This window comes from Bombus vancouverensis, chromosome 2 (genome assembly GCF_051014615.1).
Source record: "Bombus vancouverensis nearcticus chromosome 2, iyBomVanc1_principal, whole genome shotgun sequence".
NCBI classification, from domain to species: domain Eukaryota; kingdom Metazoa; phylum Arthropoda; class Insecta; order Hymenoptera; family Apidae; genus Bombus; species Bombus vancouverensis.
This window is the reverse complement of record NC_134912.1, coordinates 17,624,170-17,645,526: the sequence shown is the minus strand read 5'-3', so window position 1 is coordinate 17,645,526 and position 21,357 is coordinate 17,624,170. Positions and strand designations below refer to the sequence as shown.

Genomic DNA, 21,357 nt, shown 5'->3' with positions numbered 1-21,357 from the left:
AATTCAGACCTTTTTTCGCATAATTTGTACATATTAAAAGCGTCAGCGGTTACTCTTGGGGCACTGAATGTAAACGAAACGAGAATACATCCTGCAAATGTTCATGTAAATTCATATTTCTACTCGTACATCTGATGAAACAAAACTCGAATGGAAACATGCTTTATTTTCTAAATGTAACGATATGTACATTACTTTGGATATTTTATCCTCGTACATTTTCCCATATTTACACTCGTCCATCTTACAATCTCTTTAGTAATTAATAATTAGCTGGGGTCGGAGATTTTTGTAACTACAGAAAATTTCTCGAACAAGATACGCATCATAGCAAGTGTTTATTCGATCAACCAAATAGTGTGGTTACTAGATTTTTGTCTTCTATGGCCAGAAATATCAATATACATGTCGGAGATGAAAGGACACCGGGGCCTTCCCTTTGGAATTCTTGAGAAAATCCCCAATACTTTAGTCTTTATGATTTAACCCGATTACGATTGTCCGAAATTTGTGATAATAAGCTTGGGCTCGAAGTGACAACTAGTCGCTAAACCTAGCCGCAGTCATGGGATGAACGTTTTTACTTAATAGAGGCATAGAGTAATTGTATAGCTCTCCTTAAAAAGAAATAGTAAACATTCCAACGGTTTCTGTCTCGTAGCTCGCCACACACAGACCCTATTCTTCGGGCAAGATGATTACCAGATGTCGATGCATCTCGAGTATCTAATTACCACGGTTGCTTGTCAAATTCGGTAATAATCATATTTGTACTGGTAAATATCTTCTCTATTGCGTAACAACAATGTCTGATCCAAATGAAGATTCGTTACACAGAACCCGACATATACAGGGTGGTTGGTAACTGGTGGTACAAGCGGAAAGGGGGTGATTCTACGCGAAAAAAGAAGTCGAAAATATAGAATAAGAATTTTTCGTTTGAGGCTTTGTTTTTGAGAAAATCGACTTTGAATTTTCGCTCGGTACGCGTGCGGTACGTTATAACGGATCTCACTGTAGATCGTTGTCTCGATGGAAAAATTTAAAAAAAAGAATTAAAAAAAAGAAATTTTTATTCTATATTTTCGACTTCTTTTTTCGCGTAGAATTACCCCCTTTCCGCTTGTACCACCAGTTACCAACCACCCTGTATACATCGGTATATTAATCTATTCGTTATCATGTAATGAAGCTTCATTTTGACGAAACATCACAAAAATGATATTGTTCCAGACGGTCAGGAATCTCATAAATTTGGAGAAATATTTAGAAATGGACATGATAAATATCTGATTGATAAATATATTAAATATTATATTGCAGTTGATTTGACAGAGAGATACAACAGATTCTTATACTATATTTTTAAGGTTTCATCGCATTTTATACCGACATCGAACATTATTCATATTCGGTAAACAACGATAATATTACTTTTGCGGGGTATTAATTTTCCTCGGTTCGTGGCTGCTTGTGATCGGATCGTAACAGGTGCATCGATGTTTCTCTCTTTGCTCGTTGGAAATCGTGCTACCGTAAATGACCTGGTTCGCCACATACAGCACGTTTTCAAGCACCAAAGACAACGATTTTAACCAACAGTATGGTATGGATGGGCTCTGGGCTACTTGCCCAGCTTCAATTGAAACGTACCATACAGAGAAACGCGTTGCACGGATACACGAGAAAATAGTGGTTGGAAGTCGTGCAATCGGACACAGTGGGCAAAATATATTGCGATCGCCATGAACTTCGATCGGAAGGTAACGCGGTGCATGTTGCGGCTACTGAAAAGATTGGATTCCATTTCCCCAGGAAACGATAGATTTTGGGATTGAAGCTCGTTTCTTTAACGAGTATCGGAATTTTGATTAGAATGTCAAACGTCGCTTCGAATCGGAATTATCTTCGTTCCGTTAGAGACCAGAGAAGAATTGCCGATGAAGTTGGAGAAATTTTTGGTCGTTTGATATAGGCGTAGAATGATTTTTCGTAATTGATAAAGTGTTGACAAGTGGAACAGAAACGTGTGTATTATATTATTATAGAGTTGTTAAATTATTATTAGAATATTAAGCTTAGAATACGATTACATATCATTACATATTACTTGCTCAATATCTCTAAATATTCGTTTAACTTGGTTTTATTTAGTTGATTTAGTTATTTATAGTCAGTAGTTTAACATATTATTATTTTGACGATAAAATAATCAAATGTAGGTATTACTTGCAATAAATGAACGTTTCGTCACTCGCGAAACTAACGAACGCTTGTATTTTAAGGTCAACTCCGCTGTATCTTTTCGTTTATTTTCAACACAGCACGCATTTTTCTATTTATAAAAAGTTTGAGAAAAATATTTACCGTTAAAAAATTACCGATTTACAATATTCAATATTAAACATGTTTCAATATTAAACATAAAGATTTTCCAAGGATGTCATAGAGTCTACTTGTTTGTTGAAATAAAAGTGAAGCTAAGATACGCAAATCCTAAAATAGCAGTAGGATTATAAAAGATAAACAAGTCGATGTATCTTTATGCAGATTAATTTTCATCAAAGATTTAGGCGAATTTGAACTGCATGAACTTCGAAAAGTTTCGAAAATCAAACACTTATATTTATCTATAAATGGCTCATCATCTTACACGCAGAATATTTAAATATCAGACAATTAATTATGGTGTCAAAGTTCAAATTGACCCTGGTCTAGGCTATTAACCGGGTGACGAGATGGTGCATGAAAATTAAAAATTTTAATTAAAATTTTATCTAATATATTCATACGATTCGCCTGTTACAAGACTTGTTATAGATATCCACCGTGTTTGCACATGGAAAATACAGCTGCGAAAACTGATAATGATTTCGCAGCTGCAATTCTACGTACTTTTCTGTCGTGTTCGCATTTGAGCTATTAATTGCTTAAACATAGAGAAATATGTACTAATATTCGAGATGAATTAAATTATTGATTTAAACTGTCGCAACATTATTTGAAGATCATCTCCGTAATTATTGAAATATATTCCATAGCAAAAATAGAGTCGTGTTCAAACGTTCAGAAACAGAATGAAATATTACAAATTCAGTTTAAAAAATCAAGGAAACCATCGTGCATCAATAAGAAGTAAACAACTCACATACTGTTAAGTTGTCCGAAAAGTGTCTTTCTTTTACAGACCAGTCTTTTACAACGATGCATCTTTATACAAACATTAAACCTAATCTGTCGAACGCTGTGATCTTTATTTTGATAGAACAAAATGGATCACACGTAATTCGATAAAATAATATAAAACGGAAAATGTTGTGCATCCATTGTTTCCTTATAAAACGAAAGAGACTTTTCGGGCGACCTAATATATCTGAAACTATTTTTAATAACAAACAGAGCTTACGAATAATTTGATGCTTTATTTTGTTCAATGCTTTACGTCAATATTAAAAAATCCTCACCATAGGAGACGATTCTTTCTACAATGCTGTTTGGAAATACACGCGTGATTGAACATTTCCAATTTTTCTCTCGATTTCTACATTTAGTTATCAGAAACTTCGATTTTTCGCCAACACTTGCCTGGAGTTTGCTACGTAGTCTACATCTGAACGATCAGAACGTGTAATTTCCGGTCTGGTTAAGCCGCGGTGATGTTACTCGCGCAAGAACCCAGGCTCGTGCATAAAACGAGCTTAGGATGAAGCTTACACCGGAAAATTAAAGCTCGAATGTTCCGCTCGACGAAAGACGCGACGGTTGCGTTTTCACGCGTATCTCGCGGAAAAGCTTGAAGTGTGCGTCCTTCGAAACCGAGACCACGGAAACTGCTCGAAAAGAAATGGTTGAGATAAAGTTACGGAGAAAAGTTGCGAAGTTGCCATTGAAATCGCGAAACTTGCTTTTGGAAAGTATGGTCGCTCGAACATATTCACGGCAATAATTATTGTCCCTGTAATTTATTAAGTTTAATGGTAGACTTAATAAATTGTTGATCACGGCGCGTCGTGTTGATGTATCGCAAACGCGTTATACCAAGTTATATTAGGTTGTCCGAAAAGTTTCTTTCGTTTTATGAGAAAATAATAGACGCACGATGTTTTTTCTTTTATATTATTTTGTCGAATTACGTACGATCCATTTTGTTTTATTTGTTTTGTTAAACACCGTGACATTTTACAGACTTTGTTTCACGTTTGTATGAAGATACACTGTTGTAAAAAACACGTTTGCGAAAGAAAGACACTTTCCGGACAACCTAATACTTCAGAAATTCTTACGAACGTGTCATTTGTGTCATACGAGACTTCTTAAATTTTCATGACGCTATAGTGAAAACCGAATGTCCGTGACTATATGAGTAAAATCTGAAACAAATCTCAGAATGCCTATAGAAATCACAAAACATTTATTGGAAACATACTCCTGGCAAAAGTTAGTATGCAACTCTCAAGTCTCTTGACTGTATTTCAACTCGTCAATTTGCAAGTCTGAAACATACAAGCGATTAATGCTGAAGATGGTGCCAGAAAATCTTGTGGCTTGTTAAAAGCTTTACGAAGTACATGCTTGCGACAATTGGTCTTCACGATTGGTTTTCACTTTTACCAATATCAGCATGATAGATTTCAAGGTATACCGTATAACATTAAATTCGTTCGAAAGAAGATTCGGCAAGTGCTTAGATGCTTTTGCCAGCCACTTTGTCTTCATAAAAATCTTTATAAACAGATGCAGTCTAATCATAACGAACAGAATTGTGGGAATAATCGTATCGAAATAAACTTACTGAAATTATTGAAGAAAGTTAATGATTTATTTAATTATGAAAATAATAGTCACGAACTGACTAATGAATTATATATTATATTAACCGTACATAAATATAATTCGTAATAAATAAACATCACAAATGAACGTAAAAAAGAAAGAAGAAGAGAGAAAGGAAGAAAATGGTAATATTAATTTGCGAAGCGTAAATCTGTATATTATCAAATCTTCTATACGCACACGTACTATTTATTCATTAGAATTTAGTTAGGAATTTAATAAAGCATAGAAAGTGTGTCTTGTTTTTAACGTCACTCTAATCCCTATTATGTATCGCAACGGTGTGTTTATGCTGGATTAGTTACCTACCTACAGCAGCTGATTAAAGCAGATTACGTTAATACATCCTGCTAGTACAGTCATGTTGTATAAAGGAATATATCCTTCTAGATCAGCTAAAAAAATTAAAAATAATTGTTCACAGTCTGATTTAATTAGATTTACGTCTATGAAACTGGCAAATCCCTTAACTAAGAGAAGCTTCTATAAAATATTAGGTCATTCCATAATTAATGCAGTTTTATTATGGAAAACAGTGGAACTCGTCGCGGCAGGAGTTTTATGGAAGGAGAATAGAAAATTTGGCATAATAATGGTAAACGAGCGTAGACGATGAGACAAAATACGCTATTGATTAGTTTCTTAAACTAGTTAAGTTACAATTTCTCAAGAATGAATAAATAAAGTGACGAATCGCTACTGTAGGTTTCAAATGATGATGGAAGGAAAAACAGCCGGTTTTGCAGCTGTTCGTTTAATTTGGTACAGTATTAATTTATATCAATTTATACTGTATTACTTACAGAATTATCCAATAATAAACTACGAACGTGTCTATTCCTTCGTGTTCTGAACGTTTCGCTGAGATCTGAGCTTGTACTTAAAGTGATTTTAATATACACTGACTATTACAATTTTATCACTCGTCTGTTTAATAAACCAACCAACATGTATAATAATCCACCTCACTATTATCTGACATAATTCATCCATATTCTGTATTATTCACTTTTAAATGCAATGTAAATACATAAATATGTAATCTACTTTGAGTCTAAACTTTGAACCCTTTTTATTTTCTTACTACCCTACACAGTTGATACAGAAACAGCAGATAAAGCGTAGAGTATTTGTCGCAAAATAAGCCTTGTACAAAATATTTTATGTTATTTTCTATTAAAACCGGCTAAACAACGTTACGCTGTCGAAGTAAAATCTTCACCGTTTGCCTTTTTCATTTTCCCAGGAGCGGCTGAGAAGAGTTCGAAGCATGGCGCCGAGGATAAGGCGAACAGCATCATCACAGCCATGAAGGAGAGGATGCAGCAGAGGGAACGAGAAAAGCCAGAGATCTTCGAGCTGATCCGGTGAGTCCTTCTTAGCATATCTTTTCTCTTCTTCCCGATTTTCTTTTGTCGCAGCATAATCGACTCGACGGAAAATCCCGTCAGTGGCAACAAACAACTTTCAGGGAAGAAACAGTCGATCGATTGCGATCCACTTAGCTGAATCTATGATCCGTCGCCATTGCCTGTCGGTATACAAAATTATTAATTAAACTCTTTAAACTCAAAGTATTCTGCCGTTTTTTTCGGTAGAAGAAAATGTAAATAAAATAATCACTATCACTGCTGTATACGTGCCTTCGAATTCAAAATATTTATTCAAAAATTGCAATTCTTTGAGAAAGTTTAAGGAAGTTGGATCGGTGGGATTTATGGTCGAAAAATAGCAATCGTTTGATCAAAACTCGTGGACAAAGATGATTATATAGCACAATAGTATTCGGTCAGTACCGAGATTTGTATTATCCTCTATTCTGTCGAGAATAATTCAGAACATTTAATTCTACATAATTACAATAATAACAATAATTCTACATTTAGATTATGCGCATTATCGTTTGTTTTAAGATACTTTAAATAACGCGAAACATGTCTATGATTAAGGAATTAACCGAGGTATTACAATTTTTGTAAGACTGAATTTTTCATAGAAATACATGTACATAGAATGTATAGGATACATGTACAAATTAGTATTTTATATCTCAAATCGTTCCCTGGCTTTTCTCTATTTGAACATTACGCACGTACAATAACTTGTAGATAAATCGTCTAATAGTAGTAATATTCGATGTTACATACATATCATTATATATATATATATTATACTATATATTATTATACAAAATGTCGTACGATTTTGATCATAAAAAAATTTAATGAATCGATTAAAACAATCCTGTAATGATAAACCAGAAACTATAAAAATATTGACCTTTCCACAAGAAATAATTAATTAAATGATCGCTAACTTCAAAGAAGAAACACTCTTACGAATAATTAGCATCGCAAAAGCTTTTAATAATTCACTTATTAAAACAATTCTACAGTGATAAAACACAAAGGATACAAATTTTCATTTCTGTTTCATCCGTTGAATAATCATCAACGAAATTATGAACTATGTATATTAAAAGGGAACGGTATACAATTAAAATTTTCACAAATTGAAATACTTTCGCGTAAACTATTTCAAAAACTGGTGAAAGGGAGCCTGTTACGTTTAAGCGCGTATTATTCCATTTCTGAAAAGACAGAAGCAGAATGAAATTCGTATTACACGTCAACTAGCAGAGCCACCGGGTGCGAAGTTTCGACTCGCGTTGCAAAACGAGCTCGAGAAGTTTTTACATTTGCATGGGTTAGCCGCGCTGAGTCCAGTTATCGTAGGACCGCAAATTTGCGTGCGCAAATAGCGGCATTCAGAATGTGCAGGGACAGTGAAATAGGTAAATTTAGGTTGGCCGTCCGTTGCACAATAAAGAGCTCTGAAAGCGACTACGATCTTTTCCCTTTTCCCAACAACCTCACGCAACATGCCACGTCGCATTATTCTTTTTTGCGGAATCGTCCGGTTGGATCTGTCCACGAGAGCACGGAATTCAAAATATGTATACCCCACTTTCGCATTTTCCAGCTGAAAAACTACCAGTGAGCCTAATACGCTTTTGTTCTCTTCTACGATATGGTTACCAGCGAGAAGAATTGTACTTGTCGAGTTGGAGAATGCGGCCAGGCTCGAGACACGTGTAACAATTGGCTAAATTACAATTAGTCTTCCGTGAGAGCGACAAGAATGGACAGCAATTTCGCCATTAACCCGTTAACCAGGAAAGACGAATTGACTCGTTCGAATTTCAAGATTTCAGATCTTCCATCTGTTTACGTGTCATTGCATTTCTAATAAAAATAGACTACGTTATATTTGTATGTAAAAGGATTAGAACTAACGTCATCGATTTGTATCAGTTGAGAATTTTGGATCTTAATAGCCTAAATAATGGTATAGGAACACTAAATTTACGCTTGGAATTTATATTAGAATAGTTATATATTTATTTGATAAACGATTTCAAAGATATTCATCGATACACACTTGCACGCGTCTCAACACTTTCTTCCATACCAGACCGTTAACTGAACAGTTTTCGTTTCTCCGTTTTCGAGACGCCGCACACACATACTTCCACGCACTGATATTCACATACAAGTATCACTACTACGCAGCTAACTTAGTCTAGCACATAAAATCATACATATCTTAATAGTATCTTTCTTTCGGTTTTAATTTTATAATTATAGAAATTTCTTGTCGAGAAATGAGTCAACTAACAAGCTAAGAGTGCCAGGGATTAGGATTTGTTGCAAACAGTGTTTCATATGATACTAATAATTTCGTGATAGGATTTAGGAATCGAATCTGGGCGTTTTTTAATTGTGTAATTGAGACCTTGAATAAACAGTAGGAAAAGTGAGCGGTAAAAATTGAATTCAAAGAATTAACTATTATTTATAACCTTTAGAATCAATCGAATCAATTATCGCTGATCTCTGGCGATTTGAAAATGAAATACGTAATATAATGTTACATTCTCAAGTCCGCAATTTATATTGAACTCGATATCGACGCGAAATTATAGCGACGTTTGCTCGCTGACAGAAAAATAGATAGGTGTTTCCTGAATGAAAGAGCCCTGGCCCATTTTCTCTGTCAAAGTTCCTCGAAAATACCAACGAGACGATGCAGATTCGATGAAGGTTCGATCGATTGATCAAGATCAAACTTCCGATTGTAAAGCTGTGAAATTTGTAGCGGTGTCGCGATCACGTCGAGTCTTCGAGGTCACCGAGCTAATCGTTATATCGCAATGCACGTGGAATCCACTTAAATATAGAAAGCGTTTTATCGAAAACCGTGTGAGAAATAATCATCGATAGCGCGATGGATTTGGAGATATTTTCAAGAATCTGATAACAATCTCGATAACTTCTCAGAGAGATCTAATTAAAACACTCTGCAGAAATTTCCTTGAAATCCTAAACCGTAATCTCAATTTTTTAAACAATTTCGATAACTCGATGTAACAATCCGTAACAGGTAGCAGAAATCAGAAACGAATACAAATTTTCATATAAAATTTCCTCGAATATCTCCAGTTATATTTACATAAAATAAACATACGATCTAGTACTTTCACGGTGAAGTTTATTAGCCGAATGTATTTAACATTTGTTAACGTTTAATCGATAATCATGTAGATTAGAATTAAAAGTTGCTAAAAAGATTCCTCTATTAAACATCGTCCAAAAATCAACGATGCAACAAATGTAATAAAAACTTATTGGAGATAGGACTAATATAAAAATTCGTAAATCACCTTAAAAAGAAATCCAAAATTGTGTAACACATATTTAATCCTTGGGAACGTTTCCTTCGGTAACTTGGTAAACAGTACATAGCGTGTATGGGATTAAGTCGAACATGTAGGTACATCTGGAAGTTAACGTCGGTAGTAACTAGTTTTCCCCAACCGACAAAGTTGAAAAGCATTTCGGGTCGACGAGTTACGGAACTTGTTAAAACTCGTCACAAAGAACATTAAAACGTATAATCACACAGATCACGATTGGAAAACCTACGGGACTTTTAGAATAATAAAACATCTTCCGTTGCATGACGATAGTTGCAAAGTTATGAAAATTCATGAGAAATATAAATTACACGTATAACGATATCACAATACAAACTAGTAATCTCTTTTTCTCAGATATTCAGATATGTAGCGGTAAGTTTCTCGCATTAAAATTGAGCAATTTTACAGGATTAAATGGGTCGATAGCATCGATGAACGATACTGTATCTTCCGTTACCTTTTAAGCTCGTAAAATCAGAATATCCACTCTCAGATATTTTTTTATTTGACTCTTTTCTTAAGAATATCTCATAAACCTGCTTTACCGTCTTCTAATCTGCTTATCCAAGCAAGTTCTTCAAACGACTTACGGCCACCACTTACAGCGACTCGAGCATTGATTTTGCTTTAAATCCAGAATTTACAATCGATACGTTTCGAATGTAAAGGGAGAATTTTTCAAAAGTTCGTCGTAATTATTTTCATGAAAAATTTAATCACGAAGATTTTCGAAATTTATTAACTCCTTTGTGGTTGCATCGCAATATTTCACTATATAACGATTGTCAGACCGAGTTTTAGTAAATGAAAAAAGAGAGGCTTAACCTTTACGGTGGAAGCAGCGTTTGACATTTCATTAAAGCCGGCTCATAATTTAACTGAACTTTCGTATTTTCATACCTAACAACGTATTCATGGTGGCGTATTTTTATTAAGTTGATTTTAAGTACAAAATAATATGTTCTATGTTTTAAAAGCGAGAAGAATATCGCGTTTCCCGAAAGAAGCAGATGCCGTTCTTTGCCATTTAACTCTCGTTAAATAAATGAACAAATGCGATCTATTCTGGAAAATATACTTACGGCAAATTAATATCTATATGAGTAATTCGATTAATTCAAAATGCACAGCAGTTGAGAAAATAAGCTCCTCGAATAAGAATCTCCTCGATAACGATTTAATATTCCTAATAAAAATAAGAAAATAAGACTATAATTAATAAAGAGCTTGTTGTATTCAAACAATCGCGTGTTTTATAAAAAATATTCACGAAATGCTACAAACGTATAGTATACTGGTTAACTTACGATTAGAATCGTTATGGAATTATTAGTGTCTGCATAAATTATTTCAAAACACATGTATTTCAAAGTTTAGCAGAAATAGATGCAAATCGAGGATTGTGTATACAGAATTTATGATTCTCGTTACGTATCATGTATTTGCAGCGTTTGCAAACTATGTATTATCGAAACTCTATCTTTACACTCGTTAATCTGCGTCATATTTTGCAGTATTCTTCGCGATATATGTTCGTATACCTATAAGTCGACGTCGAAGTCGATGCGGCATTTGCGCGGAAAAATTTTTATCCGAAAAAGGAAAAGATAATATATTTTGATGCATAGCAGTCATAAAAATCGGTGGACCATGTCCCCCGGCGTTTCTGGTATGTTCGATGTAAATATATATCAGTTTTCTAACTTTCAATTTATCGCCACCGTAATCAGATGCAATGATTTCCAAAATAAAGATATACGTATTAAATATTCATCGTGTCTTGTTTCTATAATTATTAATTAAATAGTGACGAGTTCTACGATTTCTCTTTTTCATATGAAGCACATTGATATCACGTTTACATTGATACAGAGTAAAACAGGCAATGTGTATGGAAATTTCAAAAATTGAAACATATTATCTGTACATGTATGCCAGTTATCTTAAAAGCCATGACGTGTACTATCGGATTCCGATTAATGATAAAAAAACAAAAAGACAGTAGATCGAATTTAGCTTTCGTCGTTTGTTCGGACAAAACGAAAATATAACGAGGAAAAGATATCTTTTTTTTTTTTGTTTTTTCTATCAAGTCCTGTATATCTTAGAATGAAACTAAACAAACAACAAGCGCGATACGTCCACTAGCTACGGTCCAAACTGTTTGATCTACGTATAACAAGTAAAAGATATAACGAACTAACAGATGTGATAAAATTCCCGAAATAAACGGCGAATAGAATTCAATATTCACCTTCGCAATAATATCATATATACGTGTATTATTAACGAAAATTTGAAAATTTATATATCAATTTGAAATCGCATAAATGATTCTTAAAATTATGAAACAGGGAGCGATTAATATTTGCAATATTAAACAGAAAATTCTTGAAATTCTCACGAAAGGAATAATTAATATCAATTCGAAAAATTAAAATTAATATTTAATATCCATTAATTAATATCCAATGTGAAACGAAAAATTACCGAAAAAGTACCGAAAGATATTACTATACAACGCATTAAATTTCTTTATTAATTTTTTATTATTTTCTTTAATAAAATATTTCCAACAATCATAGATCGGTGAACCAATTGTGCCATTTCCTCGAGTTATGTTTGGTCCTGTGTTACGTCGGTCGCGATCAATCCTACGAAATCGTACTATCGACTTGAATGCGATTAGAGACGCGTCGATCGGACTCATTATCAGTTATTAAGTAATCAACGGCAGCGCATAGGTCGAAATTGCAATTTCCGATGCCGGTAGGCAGGAACATCGATGTTGATCGTTCCGAAAAGCAACGGAAGTGCTCGTTCGCGTGCCTAATCCGCGTTCCTTTGCTTACTTCGAAACTTCAGCTAATAATAACGTAGTTGATCGGCCGGATAATTCCATTGCAAGCCTCATAATCGCTACGACGCTATGCGACGCCATCCTAATCGTATCTTCACACGCTGGGAAATTAATCAGCGATGCAGCTGCCTTCCAGGGGGCTATTATTGATGATCCGCGGCTCATTAGTGCGAATTCTGTAATGAGACAATACCACCGTGAATTATAATCAGACAATACCATTATCGATGCACGTCTCGGCACAAGAATATTTGGTCTTCTGGATTATGTTATAAAGAAGTTATAAATTGATATGGAGTTTCTTTAACAACCTGTTATACGTACCAGTAGAATTTCTTTATGAAAATTGTGTTATTTCGATCAATTGATCGATATATAGGAATACATATGAATAATTATACTAATTCAATTGTTCCTTATATTACATTTTTATCTCTTATCTTCATTTTCACGTAGAAGAAAATATTTGCTGTCTTAAACGAAATTTTGTATTCCGCGACTGATACTAATTATCAAGTTTGAGTAATTGAACGTGATCGTATCGAGTTCAAAGAATGATAAGAACCGTATAATCAGAGCTTATCAACGTTCTTGTTTGTAAGCAGTACTTTTTTAACAGTAGTTAAATTCGGTACTGACTTAACAATTATATAATACGTTCAATTTCTATTCCGAGATATTTGAGGCTGATTAAAACTATCATTACAAATTAATTAATTATTGATCTTAATAGGAAATAAATGAACTTATTGTATTATAGTATATTCATATATTATTCCTACGATATGAAAATTATTACGATAATATAATATATAATTCTTTAGAAAGTTATCTTCTCGATGAATATATCGTACTTTTTTAATTCAACTACTGAAACCTATAGACGGATAAAAATATTAGTTTGCAAAGTAATTCCATCTATCGTAACTCTTACTCATCCGCAATTATACTGAAGAACTACTTTCGTGAAATTACGCGAATCAAATAATATAAATCACAATCCACTCAACCATGTATTTCTTCTTAAATGGGTCATTCGCTTAACGCAAAGTATGTTTAGCTCCTTCTAAAAAAAACTTGTCGTTCATTTCCACGAGATTAACATTAATAACCGATTATTATTCAAGCATCGTCTTTCCAATGGAGCCGGTCTTTCAACCTTTAGAATTGAAAATATCGAAATATCCGCTACTCGAAGCGATGAGCACGATCTAAAATGTCGATAAAAGCTACTAAGCGATCGGGTGTATAAATTAGTGGGAATCGGGGTTAATTAATACTGCTTCCCCGTTCGTGAATACGTTAAGAACCGATCCATCGAACGTCAATGGATAATTCATCGCGCAATGGTTGTTTCGTTTCAAGGTACTCCATGCTTGTTCATCGGTTACTAGTTAATGAAGCAGCTATCGTCGTCCTGCGAATGAGAATTACCAGAGAAATAAGTACAGCGTCGTGTTTACCGGTCTTCGAACGTTGTATCAAGCATTTTTGCATCGCGTTTCACGCTCATGCCGCTGGAAAATCAGATATCCTCGCTAAATGAAGCGATGGAACGCGGAAAATTTGTATTTACACGGTGTAAATAAAATATGAGTAAAAGCAAGGGAACGAGTTCTTTCAAAGATGAAAATTTTCGACTTTTTGTTCTTAAGAACTACAAACCCCAGATTAATAGAAATACATTTCTATGTTTGGGCGGAACTCGAGTATTTTTTTACAGGAACATAATTGCACCAACGATCGATATACGAAACTATCCAGTTTCTGAAAGTTATATTTAAGAGAATTTCGCTTTCGTAGCAAGAATAAAAAGGATACTTTTCTAATTATAAAACTCAATCTTACAAATGGATAACTTTCACGTGCCTTTTTTCCTCGTATATTGGTAGAAAATACGCATGCTCGTATTGTACGAATATGATATAATTTCAATATAAAATAATCGAAGGAATTATTCGAAAGATACGAAACAGACGGGCAAATAATTTCTAAAAACGAATATTCCTTACATCACACACCACGATTACATTCTCATCACGAAATTTCCCTCGTCTCGCGATTTTGCGCAGTCCAATATCACCTAACATGAATGGTCTGCAATGCGAAATTGTACAAGGTGTACAAAGCGGGATTGGAAGCAACGTATCCAATGGTGACAGTATACCGACACGATATAATCGGATAGCAATCTCTTTGAACGTGTCCATAACGTGAAAAAGGGCAAGGCAATGGCGACTGCGAAGCCAGGGTAAAAAGGCGCGAGAACGAACGTGTGAAATGAACCGAAAATCTCGCTATCATGCACAAGGCCGGGTCTCGTCTTCTCTGAGGGGGGAGGAGGGGTGAGAAAAAAATGTGTAAATATATCTAGTCATTGGTCGCACGTCCCGACTATGGCTCTCGAAAGGTCGAAGATACGTAGAAGAAAATTTAGTTACTATCGGACAATCAACGACCTCGTTAACCGTCTGATCGATGACCCGAACGTGTTAATTACAAAAGGGCGCATGTTCGCTGAAAATATCCGTTCTATGAAAAATATTCGTCGATAAAATGGATCCACGTAGTAGCACGGAAGTTGATTTATGCGCGATCAGACCGTGATATCGACGTTTCGATAAACAGAGTTATTTGTCAGTCGAAAAGTTACGAAGCGTACATTTTCGACAGTTTTAAGTTTGGATAAATTGCGTTTCTTTTCCTCGATAGCTTTCGCGGATCGATCAATTTGTTTCGGGTCCTTTCGACGGGTCCTTTTGTTTAAGAGCACAACATGGATAATCTTAGTTTGACGTTATTGAATTTTAGTTTCATTATGGAAAGAAGCTTTGTATTTGTAGAAATTGATATGATCTTGTCATGTAACGATACGTATATAAATTCAGCTGTAAACAAAAATCTTGGACCTGATTGTTAGATGTATAGAGAAAAAATCTTATCGGGATATATTCTGAATAAAGCGTCGTGTGCAACGTGGTATGCTCAAATTGTAATAAGTAAAAATTCAACGAGATTTTGCTCACATAAACGATGGTGACCGAAACATCAAAGAACAGAATGTATTTGAATTACTTGAGAAAGAATTGTTGCTCTTCGATTTCCTGTTATTAACAAAAATTATGCTAGAGAAACCTGTGTTGTTGATTTAATTTATTTCTAAAAGTACCTACTAAAACAGCAGCAAAAGTAATAAAAAATGTTTCGAATTGTTCCGAAGCTGTTCCAAAATCACTTTTAATCCTTAAAACCAAATATTTCGTCCAGTACTAAACAACAATAAAAAAAAATCCAGAATTTAATAAAAATACAGCATCGGTGTAACTTTACAGCTCGTTAATGAAACTTTCTCTTCCAACATGTCACTCAGAATCGTAGAATCAGCCTGAAAAGTTGTATACCGGTTCCGCGAGGGCGACATTTTAAAATCCCGAAATCAGAATACCAAGTGTGGCAACAAGATTCATTTGGTCAGAGCAAAAATGCGATTGCAATTAGAGGAGAGAAAGCAGCGACCCATTAGCAACCCTCGACGCAGTGGATTATCCCGTGATGCAATTACGACGAGCACGCGTTACACGTTGCACGCGACGCTTGCAAAAAGAAAGAAAACGTTAGTCGGAGAGTAAACGATGAAACGTGTCTCGTGCGAGAGGAAAAGAAACTAAAGGAAAATCGAGTGAAACGGATGACTCGAAGTTAGAAAAGATAGAATGGAGAAAAGATAGGGAAACATGGGGTGAAGGAAAAAAAAAAGAAAAAGGGAAATAGAAAGAAAGAGATGAAACAGGTAGGACGAGATCTAGGCCATTGGCACAGCACATGTGAAAGAAAGTCTCGTCGGAGTTTAGGTCAGTCTTCGGGGTCGACGAGGAAGCATATGCGGGTCACATGTCGGCGGTGAAGCAGTCAGTTCTGGACGGTACCAGCAAGTGGTCCGCGAAGATCGCCATTACAGGTTTGTGGCCAGCTCGTTGTGCCCGCCGGTCATGGCCGGTTATGCACCCCCTCCGTGCAACAAAACGATGAAACGTGCAGCGCTCGATTATATTACATCTATCTTCTCTATATACGATACATATTGTGTGTACCACCTGTGTGCCTCAATGTATTCTTCTTCTTCTTCTTCTTATTATTATTATTATTATTATTGTTATTATTATTTGATATTTTATTTCTTTATTTATATCATCATTTGCAAAGTCATATTACACGCCACTTCTCACCGCGTTCTTATTTTATTCTATTTTCCATTTTCTATTTTCTCCTCCTTTACTTCTTCCCCTCACCTATGATCCTGTTTCTGTACTCCCACAACAATATGTATATGTTATTATCACATGATCGCGTATACATATTTATCTCACACATTGCTGTATCTCCTGTTTATCTGTGATCGTTAAATATAATTTCATCGTCGAATCTAACGCGCTGCCGGCTGCTGCTGTGTTGTACTAACTGTCACGTCTATATATTACCTATATATTCTATATATTGTGATAGAAATTTGGCTGTGCCTTTGTGGGAATGCACCCGTTCTTCGCATATCTGTATGAAAATAGAGGACTACACAGGTAGAGAGACAGAGAGAGAGAAATTTGGTTTCGCGGATCACTCGTGATATTCTCTCTTTTTTCATTAAGCTTCTCTTTCGACACGTTCACTGTATCGCGTTTACATAAACATTATAGCAGCTCAAATAGAAAAGAAAATGTAATAATGAGGAAATTTTTGTGAAAAATTTTGTTCGATATTGCGAGGCTTTGCACGTACATGAGAATATTTTGCGCCAGTTATTACGAAAATATCTATTGCAATTTGTTTGAATATTGCGTAACTCTCTATACGTATGGATTATTGCAAAAAAAATTCTATATGAAAAATATTTGTGTAGCATATTTCATGAAAATCCATGCAACAGCGAACGTGTTAACTTATTCTTCCTTCGTTACTCTACGTCTCTTCTTTTCTTTGCCTATTGCTCTGCTTCTATCTTTCTTGCTCTTCATTTCTGCCTCTGCATCTGTCTTTCTTTCGCTGTATCTTCCTTTCTATTTTACAAACGAATCGCTGCCTGTAAAAAGAGAGAAAATTATCTTGCGTTCCGTGACACCGGTCGAAAGTGTTCAAATGTTACGTCGCAAGATTCGTAGATTGCATTGTTCGTGTCGATGTGTCTTGATGTAGCGAGTGACAGTTTGCGTCTGTTGATGAATTTTTTGGGGAAAATAACGGTGTGCATAGAAGCCATGTATACATATTATATTTTGATATAGCGAAACTGTGACACTACGCGAATTAGACGAGATGTTTGGTTCGTCGAGTGGATTTAAACAAAGTCTTGTAAATGTTACTTCACGGAAATAGAGTTGCGTCGATGAGAGAGACACTAGCTTGTAGAAAAATCACGCGTTAGTCGCGAGTAGAAAGTTAATCGCAAAACACTGACAATGACCAATCTACACACGAAATGAACATTTTTTCGATTCGATTGCGCGTTAAATTGGAAAAATACTGTGTATACTTGCTAGAAGTAATATAACATGCTTGTTACTCGTGTTCCGTTTTGCGATAAGATCTTATTAAAATTCGTATAATCTGCATGCTTATATTCTTTTATCGGGGTTTAATCTCAAACCTTTTTCTTTTAATTTCCAATAAATCTTCAATAAAAACATACTGTATACGATAGAGTGTTTGAGAAATAATTGGTAATAGTAAATGTATCCAAGTGTCGTTTTATCAAAGTTTCATTTCAATCGAATTTCTTTTAGTCTTTGATAAGTTTCAAACGAAAACGTATCTATAACCAGTAACGGTTAATAAAAATTTGGCTATATCTCAAAACAAAACAAAAGAAATATTATTAATTGGAAATTTAGAAGATCAAGAAAATAAATTTAAAATTGAAATGGATTCAACGATTCATTTGTTAAATGAAAAATAACATGTACGTAGCCATAAGTAGACTAAAAATGAAAAAGACGCGCACAAGGTATATACAAAATAAAAGTATGTGAAATATCCAAATTTTTAACAAATACTTAACAAGTGAAAAACCCACAAATCTACATAAAAATTCACAATTTAATCAAGCTCAACGCCTTGCAACTTTAAAACTTCAAAAGTATTAGATTGTCCGCAAAGTGTCTTTCTTTTACAGACACGTCTTTTACAACGATGCATCTCTATACAAACATGAAACCTAATCTATCGAACGTTGTGATCTTTATTTTGATAGAACAAAATGGATCATACGTAATTCGACAAAATAATATAAAACGGGAAACGTTGTGCATCCATTATTTCCTTATAAAAGGAAAGAAACTTTTCGGACGACCTAATACATATCTCTAGACCGTACTCTCTCGCTTCTAATACAGTTTTAAAGAGTTAACGTACGTGTAGCCTTCTTAAGTGAACCCCCAAACAACAAATACTCGTTTAACAGAGTAAACCCTCGAGGCAATCGCTTTACGAGTCTCCCGACCGTGTCTCAACCTACTTATTTCTCTATATGCACTGGTTCTAGCGAGTATACACGTACATGCACACAACGTGTAATTCCAAAAGGGACATGTACATGCGATGTGACGAACGGGTGCATACTTTTCACACGTCATCCTCCTTGGAGCACACGTAGCCCATAAATCCTACCGATTACTCTCACACGTCCGACCAACATCCTACACGCACGATGTTCGCTCGCGCGTTACACCGTGTCATCGTTATACACATACACACACGCGCGCGCACATATATGTCACCTGCATAATTTACATTCGTCTCTGGATACAACAACATCGTTCACCGGCCATTATCGCGGCTACATTTTCCAGGACGTTCGCCTAACCTTCCGACCACAACCTCTTCAAACAGCCCTCCTTCGTCAGTCATTTTACCTTTCGCCTCTCTCGAATGAGAATTTTGCCTTCCTTGGATAAAATTTCGGTAATTATGCAGTTTAACAACTTTTCCTAATTTCTACTGTTCGACTGGAGTCTTTTTTTTTTTTTAGAATTCATAGGATTGGAATAGGTGTAAGGGTTGCTCTTTGAAAAATTATTGAAACTACTTATAAGAAAACGTTATACAACTTTTATATTTTCTTAGTTCAATCCACTTGGTGTTCAATATTTGCCAAAAGGATTAGATTAAATTAGATCGAAGTTAGACTTGTTGGCACCTTTTAGGGCAGCAATTTTTTAGACTATGTAGTCTGACATCGAGTGGATTAAACGGAAAAGACATCGCGTTTTGTAAAATTTATTTATTTCCTAAAAATGAAAAAAAGAAAGAACGACTAGGAAAGATTAGAAAATACTATAGTCGAATAGTCAAAATTGGGGAAAATTTCCTTCGTACCATCTTTGTTTCTCATCGTTCGATTTCAAATTATCACTGGTCATTGTTCGGTCGCTTTGTTTGTCATAATGTAACTTTACTTAAAAGACACGAAACGCGAGAAATTTCAAATATTTTACCTTAAAAAATGAACGAATACTCCATAGGTTATTGTCACTCGAGAAGGCAGAATTTCACGACGTTCGCTCCTGTTCTCGAAACTCGTTCTCAACAAACATAGATGAAGTCGAGTTTGCGAAATTGTCTACTCGCCCTCGATCCACAATTTGCCAGCCGATTTACTAAAATTCCGATTCGAGGCAAGAAAATAGGAAACGTTCGTAACAGCAATTTCGTGGAACGTCGCTAGTTCTTCCAAAGTTATTTCAATGCTACCCTTATTCTTTTCGAAAAAATGTAAATGTCGTAGCTTAGACGAGAGGGCACAGGAGGTTTGTACACGAATACCGCGGAATGGAGGAAATGGTAACGCGTAAGTCAGTTTTACATGCCCTTGCTACCAATGACAGTTCGTAAGATGAGTTTGTGGAAGTTTAGATTTGACTTTGAAGAGTAAATTATGTGCGCTGAAGGGAAAAAGGTTTGTAATTAGCGACACTTTCGTTGTAATTGATAACTACGTTTCATACACACCGAAAGATATTTCATATCCGATATTACGCTAGATGTTATCATGAAACTGGCATACTTTTTTTAATACGACGTAACCAAGGTTCAAGGTAAAAGTGAACATTATTCATTTGTGTCAGGACAGTGCAATTACTATGGATCGTTGTAATTGAAGACATATTAGGGCTCTGTCTGAAAGCATCCTTTAATCGTTATCGCCAAACAAACTTCCGCAGATCCTCTTCATGCTAATTACGCTTGTAATATTGTCTAAGCGTATGTTCGCTAGATGATCGTCAATCAATTCCTCCAATCGTTACATTCGCTCGACTGTCATCGAAAAATCGTAGATGGCTAGGTTCGACCATCGCAAGTGAAAACTTTCGTTCGGATTAATCAGAAGTTGTCTGAGTTCCAGTTAAATTCACTTGAAACTTGCATTCGTACGAGTCTAAAGTTGTAGATTTGGATTTTAGAAATTGCTGCCTTTTTCGGACCAGCCGTTAGCTTAACGAACGTGAACTTCGTTTGATGCTTGAAACAAAATATCGAATCGAGTAAGAAAATATAAATTCGCATAAGTATAGTGTATTTCGTAGAAACTAGCATAGAAATTTGACAGAATCTACGAAAGCAACTAGGTAAGAAATTCGCATTGTTAAAAACATTTTCGACTGAATTCGGATAATCTAACTAATCCGAACGAGACTTGAACGGCATTGGATCACGAAAATTTACGATTCATCACGAACAGTTACTGCAAATCACATCGTCTATCGTTACATAAAATTGCAAACAAATCGGAGGATAGCTGGAAATAAGCATTTTTGGTGCCAGCATGATGAATCGTCGTTGAATGGACCTTTTGTCCACTGAATCGTTGGCACCGTAATTTCTTCGTCAAGCACGCGCATACATACGAATATGTGAG

General features: G+C 35.2%; 1 protein-coding gene across 9 annotated transcripts in view; it reads left to right on the top strand.

Annotated features, from left to right (window-relative positions):
* Nucleotides 1-21,357, top strand: part of unc-13 — a 375,340-nt gene that overhangs the window by 310,081 nt on the left and 43,902 nt on the right. For 7 of the 9 annotated variants that reach the window (XR_013061854.1, XR_013061853.1, XM_076627833.1 and 4 more), the window contains one exon: nt 6,080-6,200. Coding sequence is in view for 7 of the 9 variants with exons in the window: in XM_076627833.1 (XP_076483948.1) it covers nt 6,080-6,200 (121 nt within the window). In the remaining 2 variants the exon portion in view is untranslated. Of the gene's footprint in view, nt 1-6,079; nt 6,201-16,303; nt 16,411-21,357 lie in introns of all 9 variants that reach the window. The other 2 variants (XM_076627830.1, XM_076627832.1) reach the window with 1 other exon arrangement.